Below are 26,728 nucleotides of genomic sequence, written 5' to 3'. Positions count from 1 at the left end.
CATGATACAACATCTGTTCAGTCTAATTCGTTTTCATTGGGCGATACAACGCACCGTCGTGGCCCATTATTTATGGGTGGTGGTGAAAGGTAATATCACATGGCTGTCATGACAGGGATGTCTAAGGGACTCTTAGCCACGTAAATCTCCATCGTTGTCTCAGACAAACTCTTTAAACTCCCCCTAAATTCCCCCAGGGTCTACGAGCCCGGTGGTCTTCAATCACCAGAATCACTCTGTGCATGAGTACACCCAATCTCTCCGAGGCCAAGATCAACATTTGCAAGTTCCTCTCCTCTTGCTCCATCCCACAGAGTGTGATACCTCAGAGCTGACACGCTATTGCAGACAGGAATGGTTAGCCCAAAACAGACCTGAGTCAGTTCTAACTAGGCTCAACACTCATCAATACAATTTAATACAGCCTCAATACAAATACAGCCTCACATTGCATTTGTCTTGCTGCTGATCTGTACTAGATTATCATAGAATGGAGTGGATCAGAGCTGAGTAGACTTTGATATGAAGTACAGTACTTCACTGCAAGGATTTATTACATGCTGTTAATCAAATTGCTCTTCAAGATCATGCTAACTGTAGAAGTGCTTGAAACCATTGTAGTGGACATACATGCACTAACTGCACCATAGACCCCGGTCCTATCAGCTTTCCCAAGTTGAGCAGGTTGTTAAATCACAGTCTATCTATCTCTCCTACAGATCTGAAGAATCCAGAGATCGTCACCCTGCGGAACCTGACGAAGGACAGTACAGGTGTCTACAAGTGCACTGCCAGCAATGACGTTGGCGAGGAGAACTGCATCATCGAGGTCACCATGCAGTGTGAGTAGAGAGAGCTGCTCTCCGGCTCCGCACCACACCATGCTATGATGGTGATGGATGACTGTAGTTTCCAACAGCACCTGGACATTGTTTTTTCCTCGCTCCACTCCCCTGCGCCTCAGTAACACAACACTGGGGACTGTACCGTTAAAACAGTGGCCATTGGTCATCGACTTCGCTCAAACAGTAATGTTTCAATGTCACGGTAATAGATTTCCAGAAAGGCACAGGAATTTTAAGGTCACAACAGGGTGAAATGTTGGGGACATGATTTATAAGTTAACACAGCAACAGAAATGGTTTGATAGCATTTTGTTAGATTCATAGCTTTGTAGGGAACACATAATACACACAACACCAGCAAAATCTATCATCCACAAATTCACAGGATTTACCTATCGGGACTAAATCATTATTTTGAAAGGGATTGTTTACGTGAGAAGCATCAATATTTGCGTGTGGATACTGTATGTACAGGTGCATGTATGGTAGTTTTCCGCTGCCCTTCTGAGGTCAAAAATGTGTGATGATCCACAGATGTTCGAGGGATGGGCGTGCTGGCAGGTGCCGTGGTGGGCGTCTCCTTTGGTGTTCTCCTCATCATCCTAATCATCTGGCTCGTCTTCCGCAAGAAGGAGAAGAAGAAGTATGAGGAGGAGGAGACTCCCAATGAGATCAGGTCAGTCATTTTCTTCTTCTTCCTGCATCTCTTTATCTTCTGTCCCTCTTTCACTCTTTTTCTGTCTAACTTTTTAAATACTAAAGCGTGTATGTGCACTTGCGTGTGTGTCTGTAATAAATCTCTCATTGTCAAGCGTAGTATTTAATGGTTTCTGAGAGCCATCCTTTTCACACCTCTCTGCTCCCGTGCCCAGAGCTTCTCTCCTCTCCAGAGCAGCCATAAGCAGGCAGCAGGGCCTAAGTACGGATTGAGGCCGTGATTGACTCCCAGAGCGAGATTTACAGTAAACTGGGGCCTCCAGGCTGCTAATGGCGCAGCTTGTTACAGCAGAAGAGACAACAATTCACTGCTTGGAGGCTGTGTAGCTGCTTATTTGCTGGTGTTTAGATAAATAATGCAGACTACGGGGAGGTGTTTCCTTTTTACATGTCATGTTTAACCACTGAGCGGGTGGGATGGGATGGGGCAGTTTTCTGAAGTGGGGTCGGTGACCGTGGTGCCAGTGTAATGTAGTGGATTAAGACCTAGACGAGTTGGACTATTTTTATTTAGACACTTGTGTCAGACCCAGATGATAATGCAGCAAGTGCAGTGGAGCGTCACCAAACCCTTTTCTCTGATTGTGTAAGATCGTTTTCTCCACTGGCTCTCCTCAGAAAGGCCATAGAGTTTGTCTAAGTTTATGTTTGTCTCTGTGTGCATGCTTGGGGTCATGACTGGCCAAATCTAAGTAGCTCTTGTTTGTTTTTGTTTTTGATTTGTGTATCTGTGCAGGGAGGATGCAGAGGCTCCCAAGGCCAAGCTGGTGAAGCCCAACTCACTGTCCTCATCCCGCTCTGGCAGCTCCCGCTCCGGGGCCTCCTCAACACAGTCCATGGTGCACAACACCGCACCCCACGGGCACCGCCCTCGGCCCCCAGCGATAGCTGCCCTTAAGGAGAATGGACAACCCCCTGACTTCCCCCAGTCCCCCCCAGCATACACAACGGTGGTACCCCCAACAAGACCCCTGAGCCCCTGGCACCCCCAAATTCAACATCAACTCCAGGAAACAGATCTCTGGGCCCACTCCCCCCACTCTCATGGTCCCTGCCCAGACCAAGGCCTTTCAAACTGTGTAGGATGGAGAAGAAAGTCTGTCCTGGCTATGTTGATGTGTAAAACCCACCCTTTCAAAGACACAAACTCTTCCGTTAAACAACGAAATGCAAGTAGTAAAAGGATGTAATTAAAATAATCAATAATATAAACCCCAAAACTTTTAATGAATGCATACTTTAAAAGGGAAAATAAGAAATGCTTGCCCCCTACTGAATAAAAAACAACAAAAACAAAAAAACTGAGACAGAACACATTTTTGTTTGTCTCGTGGCTAAATAACTTATTTTTACACTTTTCTTTCTACTTTGAAGTCATGGGAAGCAATGAGCGAGCACAGCGCTGTGTGCGGTGAGGTGTAAGAAAAACCCAGAGTGGAGCTTTTATTTATCAAATCAAAAGGACAGGAAGAGTTCAGAGAAAAAGGAAGAAAGAAGGAATGGGTTGAGAAAAGAGATCCAAAGTCTGCACCAGGTGCCGGTGGAGACACGCAGCTGACGACATGACGGAGGGATGAGGGCATGAAATACTGAGGGAGAACCACGCCTCTTTATTTTGGCCTAGTGGTGTCTCTGACTCATCCAACCACACCACTCCCAACAGGCAGACACACCGGAGCTTCCAGCCCCCACTACAACCACACACCCCTGGCTTTCTGACAGAGAGCATGCTGTGTGTCCTGTGAGGAGAGAAACCGCTAGATCAACCCTCCAGAACACAGGCGACCGATAGCACCTTATTTGGAGAGGACGGGCTCATAGTAATGGCTGGAATTAAATACATGGAATGGTATCGAACACGTCAAACACATGGTTTCATTGTGTGATGCTATTAAATGCACTCCATTCCAGCCATTATTATGAGCCGTCCTCCCCTCAGCAGCCTCCTGTGCTCCAGACTCTGTGATGCTTTACGAACTCCATGACGACATCTGAGACACATCATGTTCCATGGTCCTGACCCCATTCAGAGAACAGCTCATTTGCTTTTCTCAATAGGAGAAACTTTAGCCACATTCATAGGATGTAGCACTGACATGGTAGTCAGAGTTCTGATGAAACTTTTATTTTTCTCACCACATCCTCTCTCAGCTCTGTGGATTGGCAATTCCAGTCCTCGGGGTCTAGAGTGCTGTCACACTGTTCCCCAATCCCTAGCAAACACAGCTGATTAAACTAATTGAATTCTAAACTGAACATCATGATTAGTTGATCATTGGAGTCAGGTGTGTTAGCTGGGGCTGGGGCAAAAGTGTGACACCAATCAGGCCCCTGAGGACTGGCGTTACCATCCCATATGGTACGGAAACTTCTCCCCAAATTAGCATATGGATGAATTGGGTGTTAATGTACAGTAAATAGAGACACATGACTGAATATACTGAATAATAAAAATAACTTTAAGACAAAGGAGGTTTAATATCCATTATATTTCAGGTTGTGAAGGGTGACAGACAGCTGTGTCTCAGCCTAAGGAAGTGCCACCAATCCCCAGGATGGGTCATCGTTGCTTTATTTACTCATTTATTTACCTCCACTGTTTTGCAATGTTACGGAAACCAAAACCTGTCAAAAAGTCAATGAATGTGTGTTGAACAAAGATGGTCACTACAAATATCTTCTATGCTTTGTAAGGTACTGAATAGAAGGAAGTAAAACATAGTTAAAGAGACACAAATGACATTGAAGTTAATCCCCGAAATACTGTGGATGATTGAATAGAGGGAGGAGTATGATTCTAGGGACTATTGTACAGTGTGCATGGTTCCACCCCTGGTAGGTACTCTCCTTGGATCCACAACAACAGAGTGCCACTCGATTACTGTCTGATTGTTTTGATAGTTTCTCTGTACATTCTCTGTACATTGGCCAAGCTTTGGCATCAGCCATCCCCTTTGTTGTACATCTGTCTGACCCTGTGCAGTTTGAATGAAGTAGGCTATTTAGTGTGCCTTTGCAATCCCTATCCCTGTTGATGGTTTCTTTTTCTGTCCTTATCAGGAATGCACATGTGGTTTGAGTTATGTGTTGATCCAGCTTTGGGAATCTACTGCCAAAACACAGTGAGACAGGGGCATTAACCAAACCTGTGGGATTATATGTATCTGATCAGAGTCCATCTGCGCTCTTTTAAGGTCCTTACTACTGAAAAGGGTCTGTTGCAGGTGCGTAGGAGTCAAAGTAACAATACTGGACGAGATAGAGACCTGCACCTTGTCGACAAAAGAATAGATCCAAAACTTAGGCTTGAATACAAAATCAAGATGTTTATTGAAACATCATGGTGTCCAAAGAATATAGCATAGTGCATAAATAAAATGTAAAAACAAAACACAAATGTTTCTTCCTCAGGCCATCAGTGGACATTTTCAGCACACACCTGGTTTCTATTTCAATAATACTTGCATGTCACATGGGCAAGAAAATACATCAGAAAATCTATAAAGTAGTACCTAGTACAATAGAATGCATGATCTAGATTATATACAATTGCGGACAGAGAGAAATCATCAATTATTACTTATAGATGTACAATGTGAACATTTCCTCAAAATAAATAACACAGGATTGTAAGAGTAGGGAGCTAGAGACCCCACTAGCTGGGGGTATCGTACACAAATAGTTGCAGAAAACACTCCAATAACAATTATTCATTCATGCCTAAAATAGAATATGACGTTAGAAGACCTGCATGTGGAATGTGGATACTGTTTGATAGTGTATTGTTTTCCAGTGGCAGAGCTGTTGAATACGCTCACTTTGTAATAGGTATCCTTACATGCTGCACAACTACGACAGAGGTAGAAGCCAGTCACCTGGTGTCAGCCCTAACAGTGAAGTCCCTGACATTCCTGGCCCTGTAGTGTGAAATGAGAGGAGGGTCAGAGAAAATCTTTTGGCAAGCAGGATCAGCAATAAGCACATTCCAATACTACTTAATAGCTCCCTTGATGTCATCACTCCCTTGATGTCATCACTCACAGAACAATATGTAACAGTACAGACATGAATGGTTTTTATTTTATTCATTTTTGTATTACTTTTATCCCTTCTGGTAGAGGTCTCATCAATGGTACGTACTCTACTGAGAGCACTAGAGGCATGTAGGCTTTGTATACAAAGTAGTGGACAAAGACCCTGACTGAAGGCGCACAAGGGTATCCCGGAAGAATATCTCGCTAGGACTAATCTCTGCTATGATATATGTATATGTAACCCAATCACAATGCAGAGGGTGTACATCTCCATAATGAGACAACATTCCATGCCAAGGGAATGATGTACATTATAAATCTTCTTCAGGATCGGTGGATCCCCTGCGGGACGGTTGAGTTAACGAAGGCTAATGTGATTAGCATGAGGTTGTAAGTAACAAGTAAACATATCTGATATTGTCTGAAAGCTTAAATTCTTGTTAATCTAAGAGCACTGTTTCCAGTAGCTATTACAGTGAAATAATACCATGCTATTGTTTGAGGAGAGTGCACAGTTTTGAACATTAAAAGTTATTAATGAACAAATTAGGCACATTTGGGCAGTCTTGATACAACATAATGAAAATTAATGCAATGGTTCATTGGACCAGTCTAAAACGTTCACATACACTGGTGCCATCTAGTGGCCAAAATCTAAATTCCACCTGGGCTGGAATAATACATTATGGCCTTTCTCTTCCATTTCAAAAATGATGGTACAAAAAAATACACTTTTTTTCTTTGTATTATCTTTTACCACATCTATTGTGTTATATTCTCCTACATTCATTTCACATTTCCACAAACTTCAAAGTGTTTCCTTTCAAATGGTACCAATAATCTGCATATCCTTGCTTCAGGACCTGAGTTACAGGCAGTTGAATTTGGGTATGTCATTTTAGGCGAAAATTGAAAACAATGGTACAAGCCTTCAGGGCCACACCAACACCCACACATTCTCATGTTAGCCGCTCATTCAAGTGAGAAGAATAGTGGGACCAGCTAGGCATAACCTATCTGAATGGAAAAGACTGCAGTGTAGACAAGCAGTGTTTATATTAGTTTCTGTGACTTGCAGTATACAGTTGAAGTTGGAAGATTACGTACATTTAAACAAATACATTTAAACTCCGTTTTTCAGAATTCCTGACATTTAATCAGAGTAAAAATTCCCTGTCTTAGGTCAGTTAGGATCACCACTTTATTTTAAGAATGTAAAATGTCAGAATAATTGTAGAGAGAAATATTTATTTCAGCTTTTATTTATTTCATCACATTCCCAGTAGGTCAGAAGTTTACATACACTCAATTAATATTTGGTAGCGTTGCCTTTAAATTGTTTAAGTTGGGTCAAATGTTTTGGGTAGCCTTCCACAAGCTTCCCACAATAAGTTGGGTGAATTTTGGCCCATTCCTCCTGACAAAGCTGGTGTAACTGAGTCCGGTTTTTAGGCCTCCTTGCTCGCACACACTTTTTCAGTTCTGCCCACACATTTTCTACAGGATTGAGGTCAGGGCTTTGTTATGGCCACTACATTACCTTGACTTTGTTGTCCTTAAGCCATTTTTCCACAACTTTGGAAGTATGCTTGGGGTCATTGTCCATTTGGAAGATCCATTTGCAACCAAGCTTTAACTTCTTGACTGATGTCTTGAGATGCTGCTTCAATATATCCCCATAATTTACCGACCTCATGATGCCATCTATTTTGTGAAGCGCATCAGTCCCTCCTGCAGCAAAACACCCCTACAACATGATGCTGCCACCCCCGTGCTTCACGGTTGGGGTGGAGTTCATTGGCTTGCAAGCCTCCCCCTTTTTCCACCAAACATAACAATGGTCATTATGGCAAAACTGTTCAATTTTTGTTTCATCAGATCAGAGGACATTTCTCCAAAAAGTATGATCTTTTCCCCATTAGTCTGGCTTTTTTTATGGCTGTTTTGGAGCTGAGCGGCCTTTCAGGTTATGCCGATATAGGACTCGTTTTACTGTGGCTATAGATACTTTTGTACATGTTTCCTCCAGCATCTTCACAAGGTCCTTTGCTGTTGTTCTGGGATTGATTTGCATTTTTCGTACCAAAGACATTCATCTCTAGGACACAGAACACATCTCCTTCCTGAGCAGTATGGAGGCTGCCTGGTCCCATGGTGTTTTTACTTGCATACAATTGTTTGTACAGATGAATGTGGTACCTTCAAGCATTTGGAAATTGCTCCCAAGGCTGAACCAGACTTGATTTTTTTCTGAGGTCTTGGCTGATTTCTTTTGATTTTCCCATGATGTTAAGCAAAGAGGCACTGAGTTTTAATGGAGGCCTTGAAATACATCCACAGGTACACCTCCAATTGACTCAAATTATGTCAATTAGCCTATCAGAAGCTCTAAAGCCATGATATAATTTTCTGGAATTTTCCAAGCTGTTTAAAGGCACAGCCAACTTATTGTATGAAAACTTCTGACCACTGGAATTGTCATACAGTGAATTCTAAATGAAATAATCTGTCTGTAAAGAATTTTTGGAAAAATTACCTGTGTCAGGCACAAAGTAGCTGTCCTAACCGACTTGCCAAAACTATAGTTTGTAAACAATAGATTTGTGGAGTGGTTGAAAAACGAGTTTTAATGACTCCAAGCTAAGTGTATGTAAACTTCCAACTTCAACTGTATGTCTATTATTGAAATCAATTCAGTTTCACATGCAGCAATCTTGTTTTCTCTAGTGGTAACAATGCCCGTCCATAATTCATACTCATCTAGGCCTCTGGAAGTCGCTCGCATGCTATCTGCCTGGCAAAGCTGTCTTTTAATATAGCCATGCACCGGTCTCTTTGTGTATTGACAGCTTCCCATCACACACACAACCAGAAACACAGACACACACACACACAAACACACACAAACACATAGAAACACAGACACACACACACACACACAAACACATAGAAACACACACACAGAAACAGACACACAAATGCACATAAATACAGACACACACACATACAGTACATAGTGAACCAAAAGCCGAAACAGTCAGCCTTGTTATTTCTGTTCCTTCAGAATACATTTGATGGATGGTTGGCGGGCATTACGACTGACTGATGGCACTCCCCAGCAAAGGGAGCATAAAAAGAACCATTGCATAGCCCAGGAGACAATACACACACACACATGAACAGTGCTATGTGTCTTAGCATTCTCAAAACAAATGCTCTCACAGTTTTCAAGGGAACGTGAGAGAGTAGTGGGAGAGGAGGGGACATAAAACAAGATTGAGATCGAGCCAGAGCTCTAGGCTCCTCCATTTAAATTCCCTCCACTGCCTATAGGAGCAGCTCGGTGGAGGATAAGATGCTTTGTCTTTAATTCCTCCGACTTTTTGATTTGCTTTCAAGCAACTGGAGGTCTCAGGTGGAAAATTCCCCAGATTATGAGCCCTCGCGTCGCTTTTCCACATCTGTGCCAGCTTTGTGGACTGTCAAACCTGCTCTGTTTTCTCCAAATGAATCCTGATAGGCTTTTGTCTGAGCAGTCGGGAATTTAAACTAGGCTTTTTCTCCACCCCCAGATTTGCAACACCGACAAAATGGGTCTTAAAGTAGCCCTACTATAATGTTATCATCATTCAAATGTAAGTGAAATGATTCATGATTCTGATTATCCTACATTATATTAAATGACTATGAATTTCATGTAGCCAATACTTTTGTGTTCTTAATAAAGCAGTTTTGGGGATAAGCAGTTCAGCATGACAGATTGAAGCTCAGACTGTATTTGGACAGCCTCTGGCACGGGAACATGATCTGTTGTGACATTCTGAAAAGGGAGGGGTGGAAGTCCATCTCAGAAAGGAGGAACGCAAAGGGAGCTGCATGTCAAAAGCTATGGAGCAGATGAGGGGGAATGCTTTGCTTTGATGTAAATGTATACCAGTATTTGGATTAAAAAAACATGATTGTAAATATATATTACAGAGAGTTTTATGACGCTTTTAATTTGTTTTCTATTTTGGTTCTTCCAAATCCATGTACTTTGCACCTTTGTGTGCTGTGCTCGTCACGGGTGAGAGTTGGGGGTTGGGGGGTTTGGCTCTGTCTGTAACGACCTTGACTGGACAGACAGCTCAGCATAGCATCATTAAGGGAAATTTAAACCACTCTTTACTTTTCAATAATCTGTCATCTTCTTTGTAGTTGCTTCTCTTTATTTGTTGAAAACAATACATGTAAATATTACAAGTAAAAAAATGTATATTTTTACTACTTCTGAGTTATTACTATTTCATTTGCAAATAAAATATACAATGACAAGTTATACGGCATATAATTTCTTTGCTTCAATCAAGGCAAATACAAGCAGTGAAACTGACCTTCACTAGCAGCTGCCTCTCATTTGTATGACATTGTAATGGTATTATACTGGTGACTCATGGTGACTTAGTTGAGAGAGCTACAGTAGGGAGCACCTTTCTCTGTGTTGCCAATAGGCCTCATGATCCCCAGTTTCGCAGTGACAGAATGGCCAGCGACAGCAGTAGCAGAGGCTTCAGCCTAACTGCTAATCTCCAGGCCCCTGGATGTGCCACTTATGCCTATTGCAGTAAGGTTCAGAGATATCTATTGACCTGTCAGCCTTATATTGACTGGGTGACGACCCTCCCACTCTGTCTGCCATATTCTTTCTCTTTGCTCTTGTTTTCCTTATTAGGATGTCGGCATGCGGAGCTGGGAGGGTCGTCAGAGACATGGGACACACCTGGGCCCGGGTGTGTCCCAGGATAAATACACCTCTTTTATATCCTTTCCAGCGGGCTACAGTGCGTAATTACCCACTGCAAATCCTCACGAAGACTAGGGTTGAGTTATTTTCTGTTTTGGGGAAGCTCCATATGTCTCATCACTCTTCTGTGGTGCCCAGTGTGATTGTCATTTCTCTAGTGGTCTGGTGTGCTCAGCAGAGGGGAAGAGCAAACGTATTATTTTTTTGTATTTACTTGTGACTATGGTGTCTTTGTGTAGACAAGTTTATTCGCTTTCCATCAATGGAACTGTTAGAAATATGTACTAAAGAACAGCTGTTGAAGATCGCTGAACTCTACAAGATTGAAATTAGTGACAAACATCAAATTCTGTTAGGTTGATATTGAAAGCCAATCTGATGGAGAGTGGTATTCTTGGAGCAGCCTCTGCCGAGGACTCGCCATTTCCCTGTTTCATTACAATGGCCTTCCAATCTGTTAGCCCTAGTAGTCTGTCTTTCGAACAACATAAAGAACTGCTTCTGTTACAACTAGAGCATGATCATGTAAAGTATGAAAAGGAATTGGCATTTAAACAGGATTTGGAGGGTGCAAAAATCAAGTTGCAACGAGTGGCTACAGTTGGTTAGGGAAGGAAAGCTCTCAAGGGAGTTTGCTCTGGGAAGGTGACCCAGATTTACCTAGGGGTCGCTCCTCTCTCGGTCGTGCCCCAGACTCATTTGATATTGTTGGAAACTTACATATGTTGCCAAAATGTAATGTGAAGGACCCTGAGGCTTTCTTTTTGTTGGAGCTTGTTGCTGACAAGCTCGCTTGTGCGCCCTGTTCCTGAATGTCTACGTGACTGACCATTGTGTATTTTGTTTTGTTTTGTCCTGTTCAGTCGCTCCGGTCTGTTCCCTTCTAGTCTCGTTTTCTTCTTTCCTCTTAAAGGTTGCTTCCTGTGCGCAAACGTTGCTGAGGTCTGAGGGCAAGTGGAAGTGTGAACACGTACCCCATTATGAATTTGGGATGCAGGGGCTGGGTGAATTTGGGACACTGGGTGAATATGTTTGTGTGACTGGTACTGTGTTCCGGGGTCCTTGTTGGTCCCCGGTTTTATGGGGGGGATGTGACGACCCTCCCACTCTGTCTGCCGTATTCTTTCTATTTGCTCTTGTTTTCCTTATTAGGATGTTGGCGGGAGGAGCTGAGAGGCTCGTCAGCGACATGGGACACACCTGGGCCGTGGTGTGTCCCAGGATAAATACACCTCTTCCCCATTCATTGAGGAGACTCTTAGATTTTGTTTGCCTTGGCACCTTTCAACACTCCCCCATTATCACCTTTATGTATGCAAACACTCACACTACTGATTACTGACTACACACAATTGTTAATTGTATTTAGTTTACTTAAATTAATAAATATATTTTGTTATTCCTGATCTCCACGTTGTCTCCCTTTTTGTTGCGGGCTTTGTGCCAGTTCGTGACAACTGACATTCATCTTTTTCCCTCTGAATATCTTCCTCTGACAATTTATTGAACTGCCAAGATGAAGTATACATGTCAAACAGATCCAGAGAGAAATGGTGACTTATAATTTTTTCACGGGAACACAGGTATCATACAAAATGTCTTAACAAATCATGACAAACAAGGGTTATGGAACATATTCCTGAAGTAAAAGAGCTATGAAGTGACTACTGTAGATATGAAAGCAATACAATGGGGATTGTTTAGGCTAGATATCACATCAGACTATCTGACATCTGCTTGTTGCTGATCCTACTTGTTTAAACATTGCCATAATTCCAGAGCACCTCATACATATCCAACAAGATTGAGACATTTTAAAGCCCACATCACATATCTCTACTCTCTATGCCCTTTGATTCCACATGATTAACAATGTGTAATGACACACCCACTCGGATACACACACATGTAAACACACACACAATCAAATTATCTGGTATGAAAATCAATAATACAAGCACTGGTCATTGTCTCATTTTAGAGAAATGTAATTGAAAATTAAAAAGGTGATTCTAGTCCTAGTGTGGAATACAATAAGGATTAACACAGGAATAGGAAACACAATGTTACTCTAATGGGTTATAACGTAACTATGATAAAGACTAGTCCTTGTGTCTTTATCTTGGTGTGGAATATCTTAATCTGATATTTTTGCCATAAGAAAATGTAATCAAACCTTATTTGGCTTTTGGTCTCTCCTTTATCTTGAAAGTTAATGTATGCAGATTGACATAGTTCTGTACATTATCGGAGCACCAAAAATATGTTTTTGTTCATCAGTTATAGAATTGTGCCCCCTGGTGTTGGTTGAAGATCTCAGTGAAAACTACCCCACCTGTGATGATGCTGCTGGACCCTAATATGATAACAGCCATCCACATATTAAACTGAGAAATCAGGCATAAAAATAATTAACTTTATCAGTTTATAATAAATCCTCACATGACTATCTAGACTACAGTATGTTGGTGGTAATCGGGAATGAAACAGTGAAGCCATGAATAGCTTTGGTTGAGGCTCCTTCTGGCAGTTGTGTACTCTAGTCACATGACTTGGACCCAAGTCTGACTCAAGTCACAAATTTGATGACTTGAGACGAGATATAGAATAACTTGAGGCTTGACTTGAAGCCTCAAGACTCGGGACACGACTTTAGAGACTGATGAAGAGACTGATGACTTGAATTTATCTGGACAGGTTTTGTAATGTTTTGTCACTCATTTTGTGGCACAGTATACATGGATTACTCTAACAGCAGCCAGAGACAGTAGCCGCAGCATTGCTCTTGTAAAAAAAAAACTGGAACAGATTGGCTAGTAAAACGCACACTTGGCACTCTGATTGGACTAGAAAACGGTCAATCAATACAGGTCGGGTGATGATCTAGCGAACAGATTGCTGATTTGCTGTACAGCTACAGGATTGTGTGGATCTGTATAGACTAGACCTATCTAATTTATCCTGTAGTCTAAATCAACTGTGGGTGGTGTTTGTGTTGTAAATGTATGTCTCTTTGCGTTGGTGGTGTTTTTTGTCAGTCACAAACACCTAGGTAATAATGTTGCAGCTCGAAAGTAAATTATAGGAAGAAAGGATTGCCATAATAAATAAATATGCAGCTCCCAAACACATTTGGTGATCGAGAACACTGGGGACAGCCCACATTCTGAAATTGCATTTTTGTCCCACCCCAGTTTTATCATTGGAATGTGATACAAAACATGGCCGCGACGTGGTTTGGGACCATGCGGACGCCACTGAGCGGTGGGGAAGGATGTTTGGAGTGTTTATCCAATAGGACAAAAAAATATGTACTTCTAAAACCAAAGTTGCCCCTGGTCAAGAATATGAACTGTTTACTTTGCAAGCTCATCAGCAATCGGGTAACAATTACTAGCATAGGCCACTGGTACTTGCTTCAAAATTATAATTTGCATTTGTTTAAAACTAATTATTAATGTGGAGAAGACGCGGCTCTTCACTTGCGCTCTGCTTTTGTTCTCTTGTTGAACTGTTTGCTCTTGCTTTCACACGTTTAAATGCATAGGCCCTATGTTGTAAATCTATATTCCATCTAATACTACAATAGCGGCTAGCGTTTCATCCCCATGCCGTTTATTGCCACACGTATACATTTCTGTTTCATGTTTGATAGGCCTACGATAATTTTAATTTAGCCAACCATTTCTTGCCCTCTGAGAGGGCGTGATGTTTACTGTGCACGTGAACGTTCACAAGACTCATGAGGTAGAAGTTATGCTTAGTTAATTGACAGTATGGTTTCCTTTGTTCATATTTCCTGTGTAACGTTTGAGTTCCGTGTGTCTGTGTCCTACGTCTTTGTCATTATGGTTGTGCGTAAAAGGAGCGCGCTTGCCTCATTGCGCATTGAAATAGACTACGTGGCCTGCACTCTCTTTACCCTTTGGAGTCAGAACGTAGAGTAAGATCAAATGATTGTTCCGTGTATGCATGGTGTTTAAATATCATTAATAATCATTAAGTTTGATTAACACGAATGTAACAATGTATGTGTAAATTGCATTTTACATTGAAGAACCAGTGTATAGGTTGCAATTGCCAATTGGGTAATTTGTATGGTCCTGGGGGCCAAGTGCTTATATTATGTAGGCTTACCTGTTTGAGCTCCTGTTAGACCGATTCGATTTGGTTTCTCAAGGGTAGACTGTACAGTCTTGCCCTCTACCAGTCCGTTCAGATAGGACAGGTTAAGCCTCATAAAAAGGCTATTTCTTTTGGGCTATCGCTTCTGTATGTTTGGTCAATCTACTTGTATATTTTGTATGATATTGTGCTTTCACCATTGGATCGCCAGTAAATAAATGTACACTCTGAGCATGTCAACCTGCCTTGCCTTCTGCTGATGTAATGCCCTTATGACTGATACAAGGTCCCTATTTTACAATTACATCATCAAAATGTGTTTTAGACAAAATAATGAAAAGGGCTGTCTGGTAAAATAATGAAAAGGGCTGTCTGGTAAAATAATGAAAAGGGCTGTCTGGTAAAATAATGAAAAGGGCTGTCTGGTAAAATAATGAAAAGGGCTGTCTGGTAGCCTCAATAAATAGACAAATATTTGTAGTTAAACAAGTCATTGCGTGTATGTATTTTTTTATGTGACTTGGGACTCGACTTGAGACTTGGACGTTGTGACTTAAGACTTGCTTGTGACTCCAATAATAGTGACTTGGCACCACCTCTGCCCTCTGATGGTCCATAATAAGGCCTCCTCAAGAGGAATCATGGTTATTACAAACCACGTTTCCATCCAACAATTTGATGCAGATGAATTACCTGCCATCCCACAATTTCTCCATTTGACATGGTGGGATCTTTGTTGGAAACGCCTTTATGCAAATATTGATATAATAACCATCATATCGATCATTTCGAAGTAAACTTGGAGTCACGTGATGATAATGTGTGGTCCTCCCACTACCACTTGGGAAAGCATGCAGTTTATCAAGCTACAGATTAAATAAATTATTATTAACTTCACAGGTTGGGAAATGTGCAAGGTGATGAGCTTGATGCACCTTTCCAATAAATATCAAGTGTCTTTGACAAATACAAATAATAGACCTATCGCTCTTATCCATATTCATCTCATAATATAGGTAGCCTACCCGCACGGTACCTGCTAAGTGTTTGCTAGAGCGCATCAACCAAGAGAAGAGTGTGCACATTTGCTATAGAACGCAACAGTTTTTCTTTCAAAACCATTAGTAGAGTTGAAAATGCGATGAAACACATTAAACTTATATTTTTCATTCAGTAGCCTACATGGGAATTTACATTGGTGTAAAGTATTTTTACTTATTTTTTTGGGGGGGGGGTATCTGTACTTTACTTTACTATTTATGTTTTTGGCTACTTTTACTTCACTACATTCCAAAAGAAAATAAAGTACTTTTTACTCCATACATCTTCCTTGACACCCAAAAGTACTTGTTACATTTTGACTGGAAAATTGTCCAACACACTTATCAAGAGAACATCCCTGGTACTATTGCATCTGATCTGGCAGACTCACTAAACACATGCTTTGTTTGTAAATTATGTTGGAGTGTGTCCCTGGCTATCCGTCAGTAAAAAAAAGAATAACATTGAGCAGTCTGTTTTGCTCAATATAAGGAATTTGATGTGATTTTTACTTTACATACGTAAGTACATTTTAGCAATTCCATTTACTTTTGATACTTGGGTATATTTAAAATCAAATACTTTTAGACTTTTACTCAAGTAGTATTTTACTGGGTGACTTTTACTTGAGTCATTTTCTATTAAGGTATCTTTACTTTTACTCAAGTATGACCATTTGTACTTTTCCCCAAAACTGGGAATTTAACTGTAAAAGTTATTTGTATGCGCCTTTTGTCATCAGGCACAGCCTTTTATCCACAAAAGGTCAGTTTGCTGGAAACATCTAGTGGGAAAATGTGCATATTGTTTTAAGCATATTTTAGAATATTCACATGAAAATCTGTCACAAATTGGATGGAAACCGAGCTAACGATACAGAAGAGATGCATGTGTCACTGTCCACATATGGTTATATATGAATGGCAGTTTACAAAGGAACTGCTTTATCAGTACTGATACATTGTAGAACAATAGTGAATACATCAAAACTATTAAATAACACATATGGAATTATGTAGTAACCAAAAAAGTGTTAAACAAATCAAAATATATGTTATAGTTGAGATTCTTCAAAGTAGTCACCCTTTGCCTTGATGACAGCTTTGCACACTCTTGGCATTCTCTTAACCAGCTTCACCAGGAATGATGGAGTCTTGATGGAGTTTCCATATATGCTGAGCTCTTGTTGGCTGCTTTTCCTTCACTCTACAGTCCAACTCTTCCCAAACCATCTTGGGGTGACAGGTAGCCTAGTGGTTAGAGTGTTGGACTAGTAACCGAAAGTTTGCAAGATTGAATCCCCAAGCTGACAAGTTAAACTGTCATTCTGCCCCTTAACAAGGCAGTTAACCCACTGTTCCTAGGCCGTCATTGAAAATAAGAATTTGTTCTTAACTGACTTGCCTAGTTAAATATAAAAAATAATAAATGGTGTTGAGGTCAGGTGATTGTGAAAGCCAGGTCATCTGATGCATCACTCTCCTTATTGGTCAAATAGCCCTTACACATCCTGGAGGTGTGTTGGGTCATTGTCCTGTTGAAAAACAAATTATAGTACCACTAACCGTAAACCAGATGGGATGGTGTATCACTGCAGAATACTGTGGTAGCCATGCTGGTTATGTGTGCCATGAATTAAAAATAAATCACTGACAGTGTCACCAGCAAAGCAACATCACTACTCCATGCTTCACGGTGGGAACCACACATGCAGAGATCATCCGTTCACCTACTCTGCGTCTCACAAAGACACAGCGGTTGGATCCAAAATGGTCAAATTTGGACTCATCAAACCAAAGGACAGATTTGCACCCCTCTAATGTCCATTGCTGGTGTTTCTTGGCCCAAGCAAGTCTCTTCTTATTATTGGTGTCCTTTAGTAGTGGTTTCTTTGCAGCAATTTGACCAGGAAGGCCTGATTCCCTTAGTCTCCTCTGAACAGTTGATGTTGAGATGTGTCTGTTACTTGAACTCTGTGAAGCATTTATTTAGGCTGCAATTTCTGAGGCTGGTAACTCAGCTCACAAAAAAGAGCCGTCTCTTTTGGCTCCCAAACGGATCTTAAAAATATATTTTGTATTTTTTCAAGTCAAACAGTTTGTGATAGTTTAACTGATTGGTGTTAAAACAATTAAAATTAAATTATTAAATGAAATCATACTCTACCTTAATAACCACAGTGTATTAAACATTTGCATTTAAAGTATAACTTTTTAATGTATATAAACAAAGTGCATATATATCTAACCATTCAAAACAAATACAATCTGAACAGCATAATAGAATATTGCACCATATCAAAGAAAAATAAATAGCAATGTGTAAAACTGCAGCATTCCACTTAAAACATTAAACTGGTCCCTCTTCTCTCTCTTTCTTCTTAATTGCTATGCTATAACTAGCAGCACACAGCAATGCTGACTATATTTTGCTTTTATGAGAGATTTGCATTCAGAAATGCAAGCTGCCTCACTCATCTGCTGAGGGATTCCTTTGTGCTGTATCCCCAGTTGCTCTCTCGTCAAACAGCATCCATATGTTCCTTAAATGAGTTAATTCCATTCATTTAAATCTTTTGATTATTCATATCTTAATTTTGTAATTTTTTAATAAATAGATTTGGCTCTTCTGGTGTGCGAGCCGGTTCCCAACGTTCACCTACAACGGCTCTTAGATCCGACTTGTTTGCGAACGACCCATCACTAGTACTGTAGGCCTACAGTAATGTAGTATGTACCCACTGGGCACTCACATATTTTGACAACCCACATGTAACTATCATGGTCATGTATCTCTCTGGACAAGAATATCTTCTGCCTAAATTACAATTGGTAACCATCTGCCCATTGATTTCCATCTAAAATGGCAACTGCTGCTGTATAGGACAAAATGCCTCTCTTGCCGGAGTTTGAACTCTGTATAAAAGCCAAAAGGCTGGTGAAAGATACTATTGAGCAATTGATAGATTTGTCTGAAGGTTGAGTCAAACTTAACACACACATCGTACACTTTTAACCATGTCTGTCTGCCTCTCAGTTCTCTCAGTGACTCTCAGTGGATAATGGGTATTGCACTGTGACTCGCATCTAAAGCACATTTCACTGTCTGACGACTACACTAATTACAGCGCTGCAATAAAGTCAAATGGAGAGGTTAATAGGATGCTATTTTTAACATCCATTTGGCATTATAATTCCCTTTTTAAATCAAGAGTCCCCAACTCCCCCTTCATCCAGATGAACTGTGCAGACATCATTCCAGTCTGAAGACATTCAATTGCTCACAATTTACTTCTTGATACTTTTCTTCTTGATACTGCCCTGCTCACAGTGCTAAAAGAAAGATACTTACTTGACTCATTCCTTTTAGATCATAGTGGAGAAATGGGCATCAATGGTGCATCTCCAGCTAACTTGGTTCTGGGTAATTGTCATGACCTTATTCCAGGTGGTTCCTGCCTTATCTCTTCCTCATTCGTCCTTCTCTATGGCTTTTTTGGGTGGCCAACCTTCCCTTTGACCTGTGTATAAAGGGCACAATATTGTGGAATCTTTTATAATTACAAATGTTTTGTTTCCCTAGAACTGCTGGTCAATATGTTATTTTGGGCAGAAGGATTGCCCATGTGACTTTTGGGGGCAATTGTTCAAACATAAATGCGTTTTAGTTAAGCCATTGGCGTTAGGTTCAATCTTGGAGATTCTAATGAATTCACTAAACCTGATTGATGCTAAATAAGAAAGTAGAGCACCTGTTACATTAATATTTATGAAGTAAAACAACTAAAAAACATTGTTTGGGTGGCCTAATTGTAAATTAAAGCAAATAGTAATATCTCTTCATGGAGGCAGAGTGCAGAAAAGTAAGAGTAGGCCTAGTCCAAATTGGCATGCCATGTGGTTTCAAAATACAATTATTCTGGGCCCTTAAGACGTGTATTTGACAGATGCTAAGCTGACTCCATGCAGTTCAATAGAGGAGAGCTAATTGAATACAAGTGATGACTAGGAAGCCCACCGTAAGGTAATTGAGCTGAGACTCCTCAGGAAAACTACACAAATCAGCAGAGCTTTGAGGATTAGTCTATTAGCTACAGTCTAAAGAATTCTGAACGAGAAGTCTTCAATTCTTTAACCGTAGGCTAGTCTATGACATATGGGCAGACAACATACAGTTGACGTCGGAAGTTTACATACACCTTAGCCGAATACATTTAAACTCAGTTTTTCAAATTCCTGACATTTAATCCTAGTAAAAATTCCCTTTCTTAGGTCAGTTAGGATCACCACTTTATTTTAAGAATGTGAAATGTCAGAATAATTGTAGAGAGAATGATTTATAACAGGTTCTATTTCTTTCATCACATTCCCAGTGGGTCAGAAGTTTACATACACTCAATTTGTATTTGGTAGCATTGCCTTTACATTGTTTAACTTGGGTCAAATGTTTTGGGTAGCCTTCCACAAGCTTCCCACAATAAGTTGGGTGAATTTTGGCCCATTCCTCCTGACAAAGCTGGTGTAACTGAGTCAGGTTTGTAGACCTCCTTGCTCGCACATGCTTTTTCAGTTCTGCACACAAATGTTCTACAGGGAGAGGTCAGGGCTTTGTGATGGCCACTCCGATACCTTGACTTTGTTGTCCTTACGCCATTTCGCCACAACGTTGGAAGTATGCTTGAGGTCATTGTCCATTTGGAAGACCCATTTGCAACCAAGCTTTAACTTCCTGACTGATGTCTTGAGATGTTGCTTCAATATATCCACATGATTTTCCTCCCTCATGAAGCCATCTATTTTGTGAAGTGCACCAGTCCCTCCTGCAGCAAAACACCCCCATAACATGATGCTGCCACCCCAGGGATGGTGTTCTTTGGCTTGCAAGCCTCCTGTGTTGTCCTCCAAACATAATGATGGTCATTACGGCCAAACAGTTCTATTTTTGTTTCCTCAGACCAGAGGACATTTCTCCAAAAAGTACAATCTTTGTCCCCATGTGCAGATGGAAACCGGTGTCAGGCTTTTTTATGGTGGTTTTGGAGCAGTGGCTTCTTCCTTGCTGAGTGACCTTTCAGGTTATGTCGATATAGGACTCGTTTTACTGTGGCTATAGATACTTTTGTTTCCTCCAGCATCTTCACAAGGTCCTTTGCTGTTGTTCTGGGATTGATTTGCACTTTTCGCACCAAAGTACGTTCATCTCTAGGAGACAGAATGTGTCTCCTTCCTGAGCAGTGTGACTGCTGTGTGGTCCCATGGTGTTTATACTTGCGTACAGTTGTTTGTGCAGATGAACGTGGTACATTCAGGAGTTTGGAAATTGCTCCCAAGGATGAACCAGACTTGTGGAGGTCTTGGCTGATTTCTTTTGATTTTCCCATGATGTCAAGCGAAGAGGCACAGAGTTTTAACGTAGGCCTTGAAATACATCCACAGGTACACCTCCAACTGACTCAAATGATGTCAATTAGCCTATCAGAAGCTTTTAAAGCAATGACATAATTTTCTGGAATTTTCCAAGCAGTTTAAATGCACAGTTAACTTAGTGTATGTAAACTTCTGACCCACTGGAATTGTGATACAGTGAGTTATAAGTGAAATAATCTGTCTGTAAACAATTGTTGGAAAAATGACTTGTGTCATGCACAAAGTAGATGTCCTAACCTACTTGCCAAAACTATAGTTTGTTTACAAGAAATTTGTGGAGTGGTTGAAAAGCAAGTTTTAATGACTTCAACCTAACTGTATGTAAACTTCCGACTTCAACTGTATGTCATGTGGGGTACCGCAGGGAGTTGATTCTGGGTCCAGTACTGAAAGAGAGAGACCTAGCTCTCTGTGTTTGCTGGTCAGTGACCAGAGGGGAATAAGCAGATTTGTGGTCATGCATCCCATGCATGTACAGATGTAGGATCTTAATTTGTTCACCCTGTTGCAGGATAACTTTCCTGCAATGCAGGAAATGTAGAATGTCTAGTATATTTGAGGTTTAAAAAGGCTTCTGAAGTTTGTAATTTCCACTTTGAAATGTCAGACCATTTATTATAATCCACATAATAATTCACATTTCCTGTTGCTGCAAGATTATTTTCCTGCTGTAGAAAATGGGGTCAAATTAAGATCCTAGATCTGTAAAATCATGCATGCTCACAAACTGGACAAAAGACTGTACGGGTACAGGCCAAACTTATACCCTTGGAGTGCGTATGTCAGGCTGGCTAGCCATTCAGGGCCTGAAGAGACAGCATGGCTAGCTCGTGCACAGGAGTGAAGTGAATGGAGACTGTCAGATTGGCTGAATCCAGGAGCTGGAGGTGATAGCAATCTCTCAATTGAGGGGGAGAAAGGGTGGGGATGGGTGAGAGCTAGACTCTACTGCTGGACATATAAACAACACACAACCTGGAAAAATTTCCTAAAGCAGCCCATTGGATTCCATGAAAATGCAACGTGTTGGAGTGAGTAGCTTCTGAAAGTGTTGTGGAATCCAATAGGTGGCTTTAGAATTAGCTAGCCTAGCAAGAGGAACAAAATAGCCAATTTTAATCTTCTTGACTTTGCATCTTCCATCACTGGATTGAGGTATGTTTTCTAGCCAAATCCCACATTCATCAACATGATACAAACATAGTGGGTGAGAAGCATTTAACTTGAAGGGATCCGGATGTATTACCAGTCATTGGCTGGAGCTCAGGTCGAAACATAAAGGAAAGTCTGTGATAGCCTATCTTATGTTGTCACGTTTGTCGTTGGAAGCAGACTCGGACCAACATGCAGCGTGATCTGGGTTCCATATCTTATCTATTGAATTAAGTGAACCGCACAACAAAACAATAAAGAAACAACGAAACGTGAAACACAAAATATTATCCCACAAACACAGGTGGGAAAAACATCTACTTAAATATGATCCCCAATTAGAGACAATGATTACCAGCTGCCTCTAATTGGGAATCATACAAATCACCAACCTATGAAAATTAAACTAGACCCCACATAGAAATATTAACCTAGACTACCCCCTAGTCACACCCTGACCTACTCCACCATAGAGAAACAAGGGCTCTCTATAGTCAGGACGTTGAGGCCTGATGTGAGGAGCTGGCACAGGACGTACTAGGCTGTGGAGGCGCACTGGAGATCTGGTGCGTAAAGCCGGCACACATGGCACCAGACAAATGACAGCTCCTCAAGGCAAGTGTGGATAGCTGGCACAGGACATACTGGGCTGTGGATGCGTACTGGAGACCTGGTGCATGGAGCCAACACAGATTTCACCAGACTAATAGCACGCTCCTCAGGACAAATACGAGGAGCTGACTCAGGTGGAATTAAATTGATTACACGCTTCTTAGGGCAAATGTCGTGCATCCTCCACCAACTCAACAACCCTCTCCGTTCTCTCTCCTCCAATACCACTCTCTGACTCTCACCCTTCACACTCCAGTTTCTCCCGCTTCTCCCAGACTGGCTCTGCTTCACTCCTCCGGCTCCCCCCCCCAAGACATTTTCGGCTGTTTCTTGGGCTTTCCATGTGGCCGCGAACCCCGGCCTCATCGCTATCCTCCCTTCTCTCCTTGCGTCTGCCGCCAAGGAAGGCGATCCTGTCCTGCAAGTCCAGGATCCCTTCCCATCCAATATCTCCTCCCAAGTCCAGGATACCTTCTCCTCCTGGGCACGCTGCTTGGTCCTGTTGTGGTGGGATATTCTGTCACGTTTGTCGTTGGAAGCATACTCGGACCAACGTGCAGTGTGATCTGGGTTCCACATCTTATTTATTAAAGTAAGTGAACCGCACAACAAAACAATAAAGAAACAATGAAAGGTGACTAGGTGATGCACAAAATAATATCCCACAAGCACAGGTGGGAAAAACAACTACTTAAATATGATCCCCAATTAGAGACAACGATTACCAGCCGCCTCTAGTTGGAATCATACAAATCACCAACCCAGAAAAATTTAACTAGACCCCACATAAAAATATTAAACTAGACTACCCCCTAGTCAGCCCTGACCTACTCCACACTATGGTCAGGACGTGACATATGTGAAGTTTGGGGTGACAGGCAGCATCAGGTTAGGCAAATAATTATGTTTTACATAAACATGCATTTTAATTTCCTAACTTCTAATGAAATCAACATATTTGAAACTGTCCACTGAATCGTAAAGAGGGCCTCATTAGATCCATTAACAAACGACGCATGCTCACTCTACCCAGTGGCGCGCGGTCCACCACAAAGATTCTGTCCCATCGTTTGGCTCACGCGACTCCAGAGTGAAGCGATTTGTGAGACGCTTGGCACCAACTGCACCTCAGCATCCACATTATACTTTTCAGCGGCAGTAAAGCGTTTAGGACGCTATGACAAGGATCTTGGGGCGATGGAGACCACATTATAAGAGCGACAGAAGCACCAGCACTCGTTTTATTAGTTCTTTATAGTGTTGTAGGCTTGTCTCTCGAAGTGCGCCCTCTTTATCAGTGGCTATACGTTGTAAATACGGTGCGCAGGTGTTGTGATAAACATCATGGCCTTCGGACACCTGATCCCTCAACTGAGGCTGGAGGAGTCGGCTGAGGACGGTTTGTTCAAGAGCATCTCCTTCCCTCTCTTTCAGCAAGGACAGAACCAACGTGGGAAAACAACCTCCCCTTCTAGTGACAGAAAACAACACAGGTAGCCTACACGCTAGTTTACTTACAGTAGAATACTGAAGACCCGAGGATTCCAAACATGCATGGTATTGTGAGTTGAAATATTTGATTTGAGGTTGATATCTAAAAACAAAAAAAATGATTTTCAAAAAGTCAAATTAATGTATTGTGTTATAGGTTTCATGATGCTTGTATCTAAACCAAAGTAGACAGGTAAGCTACAGTATGAGGTCATTAACATAACATGAAAGTGCATCCTTGTAGCTGTGTGGGCTAATATAGTCAAAATGTTTGTCTTGGATTAAGTTGAGCCATTGCCCATGGGGTAAATTGAGCCTATGGCCTCCATATCCCATACAATTTATGATTACATTTCATCAGTTTTTTTTTAGAATATGCATAGTATTGGTACAATGTGTAATTTATATTTACTCAAGATAGAGCATTTTTATTGTTACAGAGCAGACATCATGTATACAAATATAAAACAAGCCCCACTTGAGGTTCTTGAGAGAGCAGCCAAGGAAGTGAGAGAATGAAAGAAGTACTCTATACAGTACCAGTCAAAAGTTTTGACAAACCTACTCATTCAAGGGTTTTTCTTTTTTTGTACAATTTTCTACATCGTAGAATAATAGTGAAGACATCAAATCTATGAAAGAACACATATGGAATCATGTAGTAACCAAAAAAGTGTTAAACAAATAAAAATAGATTTTAGATTCTTCAAAGTAGCCAACCTTTGCCTTGATGACAGCTTTGCACACTCTTGGCATTCTCTCAACCAGCTTCATGGAATGCATTTCAATTAACAGGTGTGCCTTGTTAAAAGTTAATTTTGTGGAATTTCTTAATGCTTTTTGAGCCAATCAGTTGTGTTGTGACAAGGTACGGGTGGTGTACAGAAGATAGCACTATTTGGTAAAAGACCAAGTCCATATAATGGCAAGAACAGCTCAAATTAGCAAAGAGAAACAACAGTCCGTCATTCCCATGTTTGATGTGCTGAAATAAAAGATCCCAGACATTTTCCATATACGCACAAAAAGCTTATTTCTCAAAAATGTTGTGCACAAATTTGTTTACATCCCTGTTAGGAAGCATTCCTGCTTTGCCAAGATAATCCATCCACCTGAAAGGTGTGGCATATCAAGAAGCTGATTAAACAGCATGATCATTACACAGGTGCACCTTGTTCTGGGGACAATAAAAGGCCACTCTAAAATGTGCAGTTTTGTCATACAACACAATGCCACTGATGTCTCAAGTTTCGAGGGAGCATGCAATTGGTATGCTGACTGCAGGAATGTCCACCAGAGCTGTTGCCAGAGAATTTAATTAAAATTTCTCTATCATATACCGCCTCCAACGTCATTTTAGAGAATTTGGCAGTACGTCCAACTGGCCTCACAACCACAGACTACATGTAACCAAGCCAGCCCAGGACCTCCACATCTGGCTTCTTCACTTTCCGGATCGTCTGAGACCAGCCACCTGGACAGCTGATGAAACTGAGGAGTATTTATGTCTGTAATAAAGCCCTTCTGTGGGGAGAAACTCATTCTGATTGGCTGGGCCTAGATCCCCAGTGGGTGGGCCTAGCTCCCAAGTCAAATCAAATCAAATTTTATTAGTCACATACACGTGTTTAGCAGATGTTATTTTGGGTGTTACGAAATGATTGTGTTTCTAGCTCCAACAGTGCAGTAGCATCTAGTAACATCAAGTTGTTTCTGTCAATGACATATTTATCTTGATGTGTTGTGATAGGAGTGAAGCCAAATCCAAACTGGCTAACCTTGACACTTTTTTTGGTGTTCGAAAAAGCTGTAAAATATTATTCTAAATATAAACCATCAACTTAGTGAATACCATTGGTGTTTAATATGAGGGATTCAGTGTGCAATATCCTTTTTTTACAGACTTTTTTTTGTCAATATGTATTTATTTTCAATGTTTTGTTGTCAAAATGGTGGCAGTTGTGAAAAATTCAATAGTTGGGCAAGTTGCAGCGATAACTGAAAATAAAATCATTGTTAATTAGACGCTTTTTTAATTAATTAGGCTATTTTCTCTTGAATTGATTCAACTATGACAGACAAAATGAGAAAAATAAATCCAGAAAATCACATTGTAGGATTTTTAATGAATTTATTTGCAAATTATGGTGGAAAATAAGTATTTGGTCACCTACAAACAAGCAATATTTCTGGCTCTCACAGACCTGTAACTTCTTCTTTAAGAAGCATCCTCTGTCCTCCACTCGTTACCTGTATTAATGGCACCTGTTTGAACTTGTTATCAGTATAAAAGACACCTGTCCACAACCTCAAACAGTCACACTCCAAACGCCACTATGGCCAAGACCAAAGAGCTGTCAAAGGACACCAGAAACAAAATTGTAGACCTGCACCAGGCTGGGAAGATTGAATCTGCAATAGTTAAGCAGCTTGGTTTGAAGAAATCAACTGTGGGAGCAATTATTAGGAAATGGAAGACATACAAGACCACTGATAATCTCC

General features: G+C 41.0%; 1 protein-coding gene across 1 annotated transcript in view; it reads left to right on the top strand.

Moving 5' to 3' along the window:
- The window catches only part of LOC112267179 (CXADR-like membrane protein), an 83,399-nt gene extending 80,536 nt beyond the window's left edge, over nucleotides 1-2,863 (top strand). The window contains exons 5-7 of the mRNA XM_042297502.1: nucleotides 720-842; nucleotides 1,380-1,521; nucleotides 2,299-2,863. Of these exons, the coding sequence (XP_042153436.1) occupies nucleotides 720-842; nucleotides 1,380-1,521; nucleotides 2,299-2,752 (719 nt within the window). The 3' untranslated portion in view covers nucleotides 2,753-2,863. The remainder of the gene's footprint in view (nucleotides 1-719; nucleotides 843-1,379; nucleotides 1,522-2,298) is intronic.
- The last annotated feature ends 23,865 nt before the right edge of the window (nucleotides 2,864-26,728 follow it).

The sequence above is a fragment of the Oncorhynchus tshawytscha genome, linkage group LG14 (assembly GCF_018296145.1).
Source record: "Oncorhynchus tshawytscha isolate Ot180627B linkage group LG14, Otsh_v2.0, whole genome shotgun sequence".
Taxonomy (NCBI): Eukaryota; Metazoa; Chordata; class Actinopteri; order Salmoniformes; family Salmonidae; genus Oncorhynchus; species Oncorhynchus tshawytscha.
This window is presented reverse-complemented; position numbering and strand designations above follow the sequence as displayed.